This window comes from Pieris napi, chromosome Z, assembly GCF_905475465.1.
Source record: "Pieris napi chromosome Z, ilPieNapi1.2, whole genome shotgun sequence".
NCBI classification, from domain to species: domain Eukaryota; kingdom Metazoa; phylum Arthropoda; class Insecta; order Lepidoptera; family Pieridae; genus Pieris; species Pieris napi.
The window spans coordinates 10007663-10022378 of NC_062259.1; the positions used below are offsets into that span (position 1 = coordinate 10007663).

General features: G+C 37.1%; 1 protein-coding gene across 1 annotated transcript in view; it reads left to right on the forward strand.

Moving 5' to 3' along the window:
- Window positions 1-14716, forward strand: part of LOC125062441 (titin-like) — a 60986-nt gene that overhangs the window by 42754 nt on the left and 3516 nt on the right. Inside the window, exons 33-52 of the mRNA XM_047668376.1 lie at window positions 73-681; window positions 793-1041; window positions 1153-1401; window positions 1513-2121; window positions 2233-2481; window positions 2593-2841; window positions 2953-3561; window positions 3673-4641; window positions 4786-4869; window positions 5433-6875; window positions 7249-7293; window positions 7471-7581; window positions 7979-8131; window positions 8536-9507; window positions 9813-11189; window positions 11275-11562; window positions 11660-11801; window positions 12593-13305; window positions 13410-13712; window positions 13897-14193. Coding sequence (XP_047524332.1) covers window positions 73-681; window positions 793-1041; window positions 1153-1401; window positions 1513-2121; window positions 2233-2481; window positions 2593-2841; window positions 2953-3561; window positions 3673-4641; window positions 4786-4869; window positions 5433-6875; window positions 7249-7293; window positions 7471-7581; window positions 7979-8131; window positions 8536-9507; window positions 9813-11189; window positions 11275-11562; window positions 11660-11801; window positions 12593-13305; window positions 13410-13712; window positions 13897-14193 — 9720 coding nt within the window. The remainder of the gene's footprint in view (window positions 1-72; window positions 682-792; window positions 1042-1152; window positions 1402-1512; window positions 2122-2232; window positions 2482-2592; window positions 2842-2952; window positions 3562-3672; window positions 4642-4785; window positions 4870-5432; window positions 6876-7248; window positions 7294-7470; window positions 7582-7978; window positions 8132-8535; window positions 9508-9812; window positions 11190-11274; window positions 11563-11659; window positions 11802-12592; window positions 13306-13409; window positions 13713-13896; window positions 14194-14716) is intronic.

The window sequence follows — 14716 nt, forward strand, 5'->3', positions numbered from 1 at the left end:
AGACAAAACACATTCGAACGCCACAGGACATAACAGATGACACTGTCACTGATGAAACACTTCCACTCACAGACAAACAAGAATCGCCGGAGCAAGCAACCGTTATCGAAGATTCTCCCGACACAGTCCAAATCTCTGAGGTTCAGACTGAAACTGGTGAAACAAGAACCGTCAAAACCAAAAAACGCCGAGTCAAGGGTCAGGATGGCGCCGTTGAAGAAATACACGAAATTACAGAAATTACTGAGTTGCCCGATACGTCGGTAGAAGTGGTTGAAGTTCCGGAAGAGACAACCGTCGAAGAAATCGATACACCTGAGGGTAATTTGACTATCAAAACTATCAAGAAACGTACGAAGAAGACAAAACCTAAACACACCCCACAGGACATAACAGATGACACTGTCACTGATGAAACACTTCCACTAACATACAAACAAGTATCGCCGGAGCAAGCAACCGTTATCGAAGAATCTCCCGACACAGTCCAAATTACAGAAGTTCAGACTGAAACTGGTGAAACGCGAACCGTCAAAACAATGAAACGCCGTATCAAGGGTAAGGATGGCGCTGTTGAAGAAGTACATGAAATCACAGAAACAACTGAGTTGCCCGATACGTCGGTAGAAGTGGTTGAAGTTCCGGAAGAGACAACCGTCGAAGAAATCGATACACCTGAGGGTAAGTTGACCATCAAAACTATCAAGAAACGCACAAAGAAGACAAAACACATACACACCCCACAGGACATAACAGATGACACTGTCACTGACGAAAAACTTCCACTAACAGACAAACAAGAATCGCCGGAGCAAGCAACCATTATCGAAGATTCTCCCGACACAGTCCAAATCTCTGAGGTTCAGACTGAAACTGGTGAAACGCGAACCGTCAAAACCAAAAAACGCCGATTCAAGGGTAAGGATGGCGCTGTTGAAGAAGTACACGAAATCACTGAAACAACTGAGTTGCCCGATACGTCGGTAGAAGTGTTTGAAGTTCCGGAAGAGACAACCGTCGAAGAAATCGATACACCTGAGGGTAAGTTGACTATCAAAACTATCAAGAAACGCACAAAGAAGACAAAACACATACACACCCCACAGGACATAACAGATGACACTGTCACTGACGAAAAACTTCCACTAACAGATAAACAAGTATTGCCGGAGCAAGCAACCCTTATCGAAGAAACTCCCGACACAGTTCAAATCTCGGAGGTTCAGACTGAAACTGGTGAAACGCGAACCGTCAAAACAAAGAAACGCCGAGTCAAGGGTAAGGATGGCGCTGTTGAAGAAATACACGAAAACACAGAAACAACTGAGTTGCCCGATACGTCGGTAGAAGTGGTTGAAGTTCCGGAAGAGACAACCGTCGAAATAATCGATACACCTGAGGGTAAGTTGACCATCAAAACTATCAAAAAACGCACAAAGAAAACAAAACACATTCGAACGCCACAGGACATAACAAATGACACTGTCACTGATGAAACACTTCCACTAATAGACAAACAAGTATCGCCGGAGCAAGCAACCGTTATCGAAGAATCTCCCGACACAGTCCAAATTACAGAAGTTCAGACTGAAACTGGTGAAACGCGAACCGTCAAAACAATGAAACGCCGTATCAAGGGTAAGGATGGCGCTGTTGAAGAAGTACACGAAATCACAGAAACAACTGAGTTGCCCGATACGTCGGTAGAAGTGGTTGAAGTTCCGGAAGAGACAACCGTCGAAGAAATCGATACACCTGAGGGTAAGTTGACCATCAAAACTATCAAGAAACGTACGAAGAAGACAAAACCTAAACACACCCCACAGGACATAACAGATGACACTGTCACTGATGAAACACTTCCACTAACATACAAACAAGTATCGCCGGAGCAAGCAACCGTTATCGAAGAATCTCCCGACACAGTCCAAATTACAGAAGTTCAGACTGAAACTGGTGAAACGCGAACCGTCAAAACAATGAAACGCCGTATCAAGGGTAAGGATGGCGCTGTTGAAGAAGTACACGAAATCACAGAAACAACTGAGTTGCCCGATACGTCGGTAGAAGTGGTTGAAGTTCCGGAAGAGACAACCGTCGAAGAAATCGATACACCTGAGGGTAAGTTGACCATCAAAACTATCAAGAAACGCACAAAGAAGACAAAACACATACACACCCCACAGGACATAACAGATGACACTGTCACTGACGAAACACTTCCACTAACAGACAAACAAGAATCGCCGGAGCAAGCAACCATTATCGAAGATTCTCCCGACACAGTCCAAATCTCTGAGGTTCAGACTGAAACTGGTGAAACGCGAACCGTCAAAACCAAAAAACGCCGATTCAAGGGTAAGGATGGCGCTGTTGAAGAAGTACACGAAATCACTGAAACAACTGAGTTGCCCGATACGTCGGCAGAAGTGTTTGAAGTTCCGGAAGAGACAACCGTCGAAGAAATCGATACACCTGAGGGTAAATTGACCATCAAAACTATCAAGAAACGCAAAAAGAAGACAAAACACATACACACCCCACAGTACATAACAGATGACACTGTCACTGACGAAACACTTCCACTAACAGATAAACAAGTATTGCCGGAGCAAGCAACCCTTATCGAAGAAACTCCCGACACAGTTCAAATCTCGGAGGTTCAGACTGAAACTGGTGAAACGCGGACCGTCAAAACAAAGAAACGCCGAATCAAGGGTAAGGATGGCGCTGTTGAAGAAATAAACGAAATCACAGAAATAACTGAGTTGCCCGATACGTCGGTAGAAGTGGTTGAAGTTCCGGAAGAGACAACCGTCGAAGAAATCGATACACCTGAGGGTAAGTTGACTATCAAAACTATCAAGAAACGCAAAAAGAAGACAAAACACATACACACCCCACAGGACATAACAGATGACACTGTCACTGACGAAAAACTTCCACTAACAGATAAACAAGTATTGCCGGAGCAAGCAACCCTTATCGAAGAAACTCCCGACACAGTTCAAATCTCGGAGGTTCAGACTGAAACTGGTGAAACGCGAACCGTCAAAACAAAGAAACGCCGAATCAAGGGTAAAGATGGCGCTGTTGAAGAAGTACACGAAATCTCAGAAACAACTGAGTTGCCCGATACGTCGGTAGAAGTGGTTGAAGTTCCGGAAGAGACAACCGTCGAAGAAATCTATACACCTGAGGGTAAGTTGACTATCAAAACTATCAAGAAACACACAAAGAAGACAAAACACATACACACCCCACAGGACATAACAGATGACACTGTCACTGACGAAACACTTCCACTAACAGACATACAAGTATCGCCGGATCAAGCAACCCTTATCGAAGAATCTCCCGACACAGTCCAAATCTTGGAGGTTCAGACTGAAACTGGTGAAACGCGAACCGTCAAAACAAAGAAACGCCAAGTCAAGGGTGAGAACGGCGCTATAGAAGAAGTACACGAAATCACAGAAACAACTGAGTTGCCCGATACGTCTGTAGAAGTGGTTGAAGTTCCGGAAGAGACAACCGTCGAAGAAATCGATACACCTGAGGGTAAGTTGACTAACAAAACTATCAAGAAACACACAAAGAAGACAAAACACATACACACCCCACAGGACATAACAGATGACACTGTCACTGACGAAACACTTCCACTAACAGACATACAAGTATCGCCGGATCAAGCAACCCTTATCGAAGAATCTCCCGACACAGTCCAAATCTTGGAGGTTCAGACTGAAACTGGTGAAACGCGAACCGTCAAAACAAAGAAACGCCAAGTCAAGGGTGAGAACGGCGCTATAGAAGAAGTACACGAAATCACAGAAACAACTGAGTTGCCCGATACGTCGGTAGAAGTGGTTGAAGTTCCGGAAGAGACAACCGTCGAAGAAATCGATACACCTGAGGGTAAGTTGACTAACAAAACTATCAAGAAACGTACGAAGAAGACAAAACCCATACACACCCCACAGGACATAACAGATGACACTGTCACTGACGAAACACTTCCACTCACAGACAAACAAGAATCGCCGAAGCAAGCAACCCTTATCGAAGAATCTCCCGACATAGTCCAAATCTCGGAGATTCAGACTGAAACTGGTGAAACGCGAACCGTCAAAACAAAGAAACGCCGTATCAAGGGTAAGGATTGCGCTGTTGAAGAAGTACACGAAATCACAGAAACAACTGAGTTGCCCGATACGTCGGTAGAAGTGGTTGAAGTTCCGGAAGAGACAACCGTCGAAGAAATCGATACACCTGAGGGTAAGTTGACTATCAAAACTATCAAGAAACGTACGAAGAAGACAAAACCCATACACACCCCACAGAACATAACAGATGACACTGTCACTTACGAAACACTTCCACTAACAGATAAACAAGTATCGCCGGAGCAAGCAACCCTTATCGAAGAATCTCCCGACACAGTCCAAATTACAGAAGTTCAGACTGAAACTGGTGAAACGCGAACCGTCAAAACAAGGAAACGCCGAGTCAAGGGTAAGGATGGCGCTGTTGAAGAAGTACACGAAATCGCAGAAACAACTGAGTTGCCCGAAACGTCGGTAGAAGTGGTTAAAGTTCCGGAAGTGACAACCGTCGACGAAATCGATACACCTGAGGGTAAGTTGACCATGATAAACACAAAACCCATTCATACGCCACACGAAATATCAGATGACACTCTCACTGACGAAACACTTCCACTCACGGACAATCAATCGCCGGAGCATGCGAAAAGTTTTATAGATATACTTGAAATCATAGAAACAACTGAGTTGCCGGATACATCAATAGAAGTGGTTGAAGTTCCCGATAAGACAACCTTAAAAGAAAATATGACACTTGTGGGTAAGTAGACAATCAAACTCTTCGGTTTTGATACTACAGGGTCTGTTAATGGTAGCAATCGGGAAGATTACTTTGGCGCATGCAGAACCAGTGTTAGAAGTGAGTCCCTTGAAATATAATCAATACATACCATGAAATTATGGTATAAACTTACGCATTGCGTTTAATGCAAGCATGCTGTTCGTGAAATACCAGACTGTTGTTAAACATAGTGATGTAGTCACACGTAAAAATAATGTTTGAATTTTCACATAAAAACCGGTTAATGATTCGTTTGGTAAATTTAGTAATTTTTCACAAATATTTTGATCGTATTTGTCAAGACATGTTTAATTATTGAAGAATATACCAAATAGTGGATAGTATATTTATAGAGGAATTGTTTAGGTTAATTAAGATAAAGTTATGACCGCATTAATGCGTAAGAAACCGCAGCGTATAACTACAATTGTATCCCGGTAAACCTCCTCCAAACTGTGAAAGGATAATTTATTTTTATTCAATTTGCGAATTCTTCAAAGTTTACATCAACCTTAACAATAATTCGTGTCATTTCTTTACAGTTTACGAAAAAACTGAGGTTGGGATGACCGAAGAAGGGAAGACACCTGACCAGATGCCTGAAAAGCCTGTTGAACCGTCCACGAAACGCAAACCAAAGCTGAAACCACAGAAAATTGAAGTTATACAAATAAGCCAACCTCAAAAGGTGAATGAGTTGCCAGAACATCAGTTTACCACCTTGAAACTTAAAAAACCTTCACAAAAACCTAAACAAGAGGTAAAAGTAACAACTTTACCCAAGTTCCAATTAAAAAGCAGAATAAGATTCATAAATGATTGGCCACCAGAAATCAAAAAACTATCATTTACTATAATAGACAGTATACGACAAAACGGTATATTGTCAAGAAATATTAAAGATGCAGCAAAAATTAAGAAAAAACCAATTAAAGAACCAACTCTTTCCAATGTTGAAATAACAGAACTAGAAAAGCCAATGTTTACTCATGAAGATCTTATTGAGAGCAAAGAAAAAATACCTGATCTATACAACGAAACACCGGAAGAAATTCTCGAACAGTTTACTATATTACCTCGAAAGTCTAGCGTTAAAAAAGTAGAAGAATTTGAAGATGAGGTTACTATAAAAAAGAAATTAAAACCGACTAGAAAATCATCTACTACTTTACCAGAAATAACAGAACCCGAAATAGTACTATTCAGACCAAAAACAACTAAAACGCTCGAAGATGTGGAACAAGAGTTTAATATTCAACTGAATTCGTATGCCGAGGAAGAAATATCTATGTCAAGTAAAGTTAAATTGAAACAACCGAAGCTTACAACATTTGGCGAAGAGGCAAGTGAAACTTCAATTAAACTCTATGAAGATGATAATGAGACACCAGAAGCAATTGTTATTTCTGATGCAGAAGATGACCATATAAAAGAACCAGTTGATATTGTGTTGTCTGTGAAAAAGATTAATAAGAAAAAAGTTGTTGAAGATGATACTTCTGTTATATTAGCAAAACCTAAACCATCTACAGCAATATCGGAAATAAGTGAAAATGTCAATATTACTTTGGAGAAAAAGCCTGAGTATATCGTTGATAATCAAGAAGAAATAGCATTCGATATAAAACAAAAAGTTGACCAGTTCAAAGAAGAAGACATTTCACTTTCAAGTAAAATTAAACTGAAATCGAAAAGAATATTAAGTAAATCGGAAGCTGCGGACGAAGTTTCAATAAAATTACATCAAGAAAATATTGATCAAGATATTAACGAAGTCGATGAAATAATTATAAGTGATGGTGACGTTGAAGAAAATGTTGAAATGGTGATCAAACGCAAACAGAAAAAAGCGCCCTATGAAGTTAGTGAGGTAGAAGAATTAAGCATAGAGTTAAAGCCAAAAAAAAATGCCTCGTCGATATTTGACGAGGAAAAACTTACAGTGTCAACAAAACGAAAATCAAAGAAACCGTTAACAGTGCAAGGTACGTCAGTATTCTTCTAATTAAGTTTTGTTAATAAAGTGTGATTTTTTGGTACAGTCTGTTTTTAAAACTTGGAAGAAAACATTAACATTAAATTCAGATGAATAAACCATTGCCGATTTGTTATTGCTAAAAATAAATCGTAATGTTTTTGGTATAAATTTTAATTGCTCCAATTTGTTGACGGTCTGTGCTCTAGATTTTCTTCTTGTCGCATTTTACAAAAAGTCTACCACCGGCCGGGCGGCGATTTGATTTTAAGGCCTATTTACATATTACAATTACTATGTATATATAATATATATATACTCGTATTACAAATACAATTCAACTTAAAAACAAGTATAATTTATTTATTTTTTAATATTTCTAGAAGCAGACGTTACAATGAACATATCGAGAGAACAAGAGTTCCCAGGTATGTATGATTATAAAATATGTAAACAGTTTTACTATAACTGTACTTCTTTAATTTGACAATTAAAAAACGAATTTTGTAGGATCAGTAAATTTTATATAAATAAAATTACCATAACACGTGATGGCCTACCAAACTATTCATCACAATTCTAAAATAATAACTACTTTATTTCAGAAACGCCAGTAAATGTTCGATGTGGTGATATAGTATTTGCAGTTTATTCATATATGGCAGAAAGTGATGAAGCTATAAATCTAGTAGAGGGCGAACGACTATATATACTGGGTAATCATTTTATATATCTACTGATGACCTAATAGATGACGAAGCACGACCTTAAAGGGTGATTCAAAAAAGCAATACTTTGTTGGCATCAGCCATTTAATCGAACTAAGCGTTGCATTTTCTTTTAGAAGGGAATATACTTCTCGGCTTGAAGGTCCTTGACAGCTCTGCTCGGGCTGTTTAACGAGCATAGCTCTGCCTGAGTAAGCTTAGGTAACCAATCAGTGCCGGTATTAATAGCAATGAATTTGTGATAAACATGTTTCTATGAATATCGTTAAAACGCACTAGAGCGGGTCGATTACTAATAAATTTTTATAAATTACTAATAATCTATATTTATAAGCCTATTGACATAGTTTACACATTTTCATTCATTTTCTGTTTATGAATACAGATACAACGAACCAAGATTGGTGGTACGTTCGAAAGCATTTAACAGAAGAAATTGGTTGGGTGCCAGCACAATATCTAATGGATGAAGAAACCTACACATTATATTTACAGAAGAAATTAAACGAAAAAATTGATAAGCTACCAGTTTTTGAAAGTAAGAATTTTAATTTTATTCTTGAAGTATGTAACTTCTTTTGGCGCGTTAGGAATTAATGATGAGAGTAAATTATTTCGATGCGCGCTCGCATCGTTTGAAAATCCGACACCCTGAAGTAAGCTATAGTCAACATTTTAGTTTTTCTATTGTTAGTGTCATTTCTTCTACAAACGTAGAATTTAAATTTTTGAAAAGATTTTTATCTTTTTTAGCCAAAGAAGTATAACTTCTAATGAGTGTACATAAATACACACACGTTTTTTTTAGTTGATTATATTATATTTAAATAACTGATAAAGGAAGCATAGAATGAAAAGATCCTATATCCTAAGAATATATCTTTTCGTGCAAAAAAAATATTTTATTGAATTATTGTATTGACCTTTTGAATTTTTTTACAGAACCTACATCGGAAGAACAAGCTATAGCCCCAATATTTGTGGAAAAACTCAGACCAAAACATACGCCAGATGGCTCAACCGTTCAATTTGAATGTCAGGTTGAGGGATATCCTAGGCCTCAAATCACTTGGTTCCGACAAACGGCCATTATTAAACCATCTCAAGATTTCCAAATGTATTACGATGATGACAATGTCGCAACACTAGTAATTCGTGAAGTTTTCCCGGAGGATGCTGGAACCTTCACATGTGTAGCAAAGAATGCAGCTGGCTTCGCCTCAAGTACTACTGAGTTAATCGTTGAAGCTCCCCTTTCAGATCATGGGTCAGAAATGACTATTTTATCTAGGAAGAGCCTGTCCAGAGAATCTTCTTTAGCTGATATTTTAGAAGGTATACCCCCCACATTCTCAAAACGTCCTAAAGCGCAATACGTTGACGAGGGGTCTGATATATATCTCGAGTGTCGTTTGGTCGCTATACCTGAACCAGATATAACATGGCTTTTCAAAAATGAAGAAATTATTCCTAGTGACAATATATCTATTGTTACTGAATCAGATATGCATATGTACTGTAGTGTACTAAAGATATCTAATGTAAGAAAAAATCAAGAAGGTACTTACACAGTACTGGCAGTAAACAGAGAAGGTGAAGCTAGCTTACCAATTGTACTCAAAATAAAAACAGGCGAGAAAGAGAAACCACAAGTTATTGAACCATTGAAAAATATGACTATAAGGCAGGGAGAAAGTTTTGTTCTCACAGCACAGGTGGTAGGGAACCCAGCACCGAAAGTGGCATGGTTCAGAAACCATAAACCTCTCAATTCCCTTCCAATCAAATCCGATGGAAACGTGCACTCAATAACTGTAATTAAGCCTACAAAAGGAAAGGATGATGGAGTTTACACACTAAAAGCTGTTAATTCAGAAGGTGCAACAGAAACCAATGCTGTTATTGTAATAGAAGGTAAGGGTCTGTGTTAAATTGAATAATATATATATATATATATATATATATATATATATATATATATAAAGATCGTTGTATTTGACAACATATATATGTTATGTTATGTTTTTTATACTTATATAAATTGTTAAATTGATGTAACATACCTGTGTTCCACTTAGTGGCCGAGTGTAAGTATATTATTGGACTTCGTTATTGTAAAACCTAATCGATTGATTATAATTACTAAACCACAGCATTTTTTTGTTAAACGTCTTATGATCTTAATATTTTATCAATATAACTCAACTCTTTGTTTTTAGAACCAACCGAAGAAAATGCTGAACCTCCACTTTTCATCCACCGATTCCAAGAGATAACAGTAAAAGAGAACGAAACCATAAAATTAAATGCTAAAGTTACAGGAAATCCAGTCCCATCTATAACTTGGTATAGAAATAATAAAATTCTTACTCCGTCTGATACAGTTACACAAAGATTTGACGGAGAAAATATAGAATTAATTATAACAAATGTAGATTCTGAAATAGATTCAGGTGACTATAAATGCGTCGCTTCTAACAGTGCTGGAAAAGCATCACATGGCGCTAAAGTTACAATCGATGTAGAAAAAGTTACTTTTGTAAAAAAATTAAAAACAAAGTATGAAATAGAGGAAGGTAAAACAGTTATGTTAGAATGTGAAACATCCCACACCGTATCCACAAAGTGGTATCATAACGCGAAAGAGCTAAGTGGTATGGATCATAGAGAAATTATTCAAGAGGGTAGAGTTCATAAACTTAGAATTAAAAAGGCAAAGATCACGGATGAAGGAACATTTAGATGTATTGTTAAGGGCCAAGAAACAAGTGCAATTGTAAAAGTATATGAAACTATTCCAGAATTCATTAGGAGACTTCAAGACTTTGAAGTTAAAGAAAGAGATATTGCTATTTTAGAAGTCGAAATTAATTCAGAAACAGCTGAGGTTAGCTGGGAAAAAGATGGTGAAATGCTTAAACCTAAAAAGAATAAATATGAAGTTGAGAAACGTGGCAATATTCGTAAACTACTTATTAGGAATACCTCTGTACATGATGAGGGTGAATATATATGTAAACTGCGGGATGATTCTTGTAGTGCGGAAATTACAGTGGTTGAGTTACCACCAGAAATAATATCTCGTCTTCAAGACCAACGAGTCAATAAGGGTTACAAAGCGACATTTGAAATTGAGCTTACAAAAGGTGATGCTCTCGTTAGATGGTTTAAAGATAACTCAGAAATACAATTCTCAAATCATATTCAACTGACTATTGACGGAAAGAAACAAAAACTAAAAATATACGATTGTGACTTAAATGATGGAGGAGAGTATGCATGTGAAGTAGGAAGTGACAGATGTTCTGCAAAATTAAGAGTAGACGAGCCAACGATAGACTTTACGATGCGTCTTCCAGAAGTCATTACTGTACCAGCAAACACCGATGCCTACTTGACAGTTGTAATACCTGATGAAATTATTGATGTTTTGTGGTACAAACGTAAAACACTGATTAAAGATACAGATAAATTCACCTTGATCAGAGATGGTAAAAAACGCACTCTTATTATTCGGAAATGTAATGAAGACGATCAGTCAGAATATTCTTGTGTCTTATCGGAGGCGAGGAGTTCAACAAAATTAAAAGTAGAAGGTAGGGGAAATTCTTACTTATTTATTATATTAATTAATAACACGTTTTAATTAGGATAGCCTCAATAATTGTGTGTTTTTTTTAGTAATCGAATATCCTCCAAAAGTGGTATCATATGAGAAAGAATACCGAGTAAAGCGAGGTAGTGACATAACAATAAGTGTATTTTATGAAGCTAACCCACCACCAAATGACGAATGGGTCGTCAGCGCTAAAATTATAAAGAAATCAAAACATATGAAGCCTTCCATTGATTCCAAAGTGGCAAGTCTTACTATAAAAAAGATTGAACATTCCGATGCTGGTTTATATAGATTAAAACTTCAAAACAACTGTGGTGAAGTGGAAATTGAAACTAAACTCATAGTTATGGGTAATTATGTCGTTTAATTTACTTCTAAAAGTAGACATTTATTCCTTGTATGACTGAACGTAGTTAATATTTTAACAAAACTAAAATATGTTTTCAGATCTTCCATCGCCTCCTGGGACTCCCAAAATACTCGAAGTCGCTGATAACTTTGTTAATATATTCTGGAGTGAACCTACTGATACTGGATATTCAGAAATACAATGTTATATTGTAGAATACCAAGAGAAGAATACTACAGAGTAAGTATTCAATTACACTAGGAGTACCTAAAACCCATCAAGACATGACGGTTATTAGAACGATAGTGTCAAAAAACTCTTTAGTTATTTTTTGCGAATTCAATAAAAAAACCTAGCATTAGGAAATCCTGATATATAAATTTACGTTCCTGATATATAAAGTTACGCCTTACGTTCACTACCATACTTATTTGCTTTGTATGGCAGTTGTAATAATTTATAAAGCTATAAGAATAATATGTCTCTTTATTCGCGTTCTTCATTACTGAAAGTCTGGTTGGTGTTGCATATCTTCATTCCTCCTTTCCCCCTGTCTTCAGCAAGCTTATGCGTCCGTCTAATACTAATACCTGTAACGACTAACTTGGTCGGTCCAGCGAGTAGAGGAACCGCCTCTGGGTCGTGCCATCTACTATACCGGTCACCACAAGCTTCTCCAAGTTATCGGGACCCCTGCATGTTCTATGAACAAAAAAGCTTAGGATCCTTGGGTGGGAAAAGACGGGTTGTCCTATTCGCTGTCCAGGGAATCCTGAACATCCGCCACCAACACCACCACCCACCACAATAAGAATTATAGTAATTGTATTAATCTCGGTGTCGTTTACTATTTTGTTTAAGTTTTGAAAACTTTACATATCGAAAGTTGTGTAGGCATTACGACGACATATTTTTCATCGAGGATGTATATAATATTATGAATAACCCACGATTTTTTATTTATTTTAAGGATGTTTATTTAAGTTTGTAGTTTAAGTTTATTAAGATTTATAATTTGTACAAATTTCTAGATGGATTTCAATCGAAAACGTCAAACTAAATCAATATTGCATAGAAAACTTGAAGACGAAATCGTCGTATAGGTTCCGTGTATTTGCTGTGAATGAAGTCGGTGTTAGTGAAGCTTCAGAGGTTACAGAGTTCGTTAAAATACAAAAAATCATTACTGGACAACCACCGACCGTAGAAAACCCCCTGAAAGACGTGGTAGCTGAACCTGATGAGTGTGTGGAGCTATCCTGTATATTCGGTGGAATTCCCGAGCCAAAAGTATCTTGGATGAAAAACGGAAAACAATTAAAGACCGCAAAAGCTACTTACGTAAACCGGGTGGCCACTCTTGTAATATCAAGCTCAAAATCAAGCGTAGGCGAATATAAATGTGTAGCATTAAATGAATTTGGTGAGATTTATACATCATGCCATGTAGAGATACAACTGAAGCCTCTTATAATAGTCTCAGATGATGAAAAAGATCAAAAGAGAAAGATAAATAGTGAATGGACGGTAGCTGCATGTATAGAAGGAATACCACAGCCAGATATTATTTGGTATAGGAACGGTACAAAATTACAAACCACAAAAGACATAGAGATCACTACCAGCGAAAATACAAGTACCATACGTATAATAAGTTTAAAACGTACGCACAGTGGTAAATATACGATTGAAGCTACTAACAAGGCTGGGAAAGCGTCCGTAGATCTCTCACTTAAAGTGTTTGGTAAGTCAAAGAACTCGTTAAATAATATTTGTCCATATAGATCATCAGTTTAAAAAGTTTAACCATATAAGTAAATTATAATCAAATAAAACAATTTATTTTAGACAAACCAAGTAAACCTGAGGGACCAATTGTTATGCGAGAAATTAGTAGAGAATCCGTTACCATAGAATGGAAACCTCCAGTAGACGATGGCGGACTTGAGCTGACTAAATATGCTATAGAGAAACATGACCCAGAAGTTGACCAATGGGTAATGGTGGCTGACGTCAACAAAGATGTAGAAACATATTGTATTCAAAGACTGAACGAAAATTGTGAATATATGTTCCGAATCATGGCGCAAAATCCTATTGGTGTATCGGACGCTTTAGAAAGTGAACCGATAGTTATAAAGACTGCTTTAGGTAAGCAATAAATTGATATATTTATTTGTCTAATTTCATAATATTCAATTTCATTGTAAGATTACTGAGTAGTAAAAATCTTTTGTTGATAATTTTGTTATTTAAATAAGGCATATTCTTACTTATTAGATTAGGATTTATTATAATTTACCGTCGTGTTTATCTAATGTTCAATGTTTTTAAGACGTTCCATCCCCACCCCTGGGTCCTCTCGGCATATATGGTATAGCCCAAAATTCACTCACATTGACATGGAATCCTCCTGAAAAGAATGGTGGTTCCATTATCCTCGACTATACCATAGAAATAAAACAAGACGACAAAAGCTGGACAAATGTGGCTATTGTACCAGAAACATTGGCTGATATCGAAAAACTTATAACAAATTCCACATATCAATTTAGAATATACGCTAGAAATGAAATAGGAAAAAGTTTACCTTACGTTCCTGAGGAGAAAATTTCAATTGGAAAGACGTTGTGTAGGTTTCAATTAGTAGACTTATGCTTTTGCTATAAACTAATATATTTAAAATCCGCTTTTATGTTCTATAAAATGAAGCGAGCTTTAATTTAAATTTTATGTAGCCTTTTAACAATGTTTAAGCTTTTACAAGTTGTTAGGCAAATATATATTGATACGCTCAGCATTTTGCGAGTAGAATAGCAAAACAGAAAGCATTTCAATGTTTGCTCATCAATTTACATTTTTTGGTTTTTGTTTAAGGGAGCGTTCAAGTATTACGTCACAACATTATTGGAGATTATTGACCCCCTTCCCCCCCCCATGTAACGCGGTGTAACGTTTTTCTGTAGTAAAGTACTGTACCCAAGTATAGTAAAATGACCACCAAGTGACTATATATATATAACTTACAAGTTACCATTATGTGGTGTAAAGTACTGGGAAAGTCGAAAATAATACTAACAATAATTCAATCCCCGCCCCGTATTGTAACGTTTTACAAAAGGACCGAAAATTCGTTACGTAATACTTGAACGCTC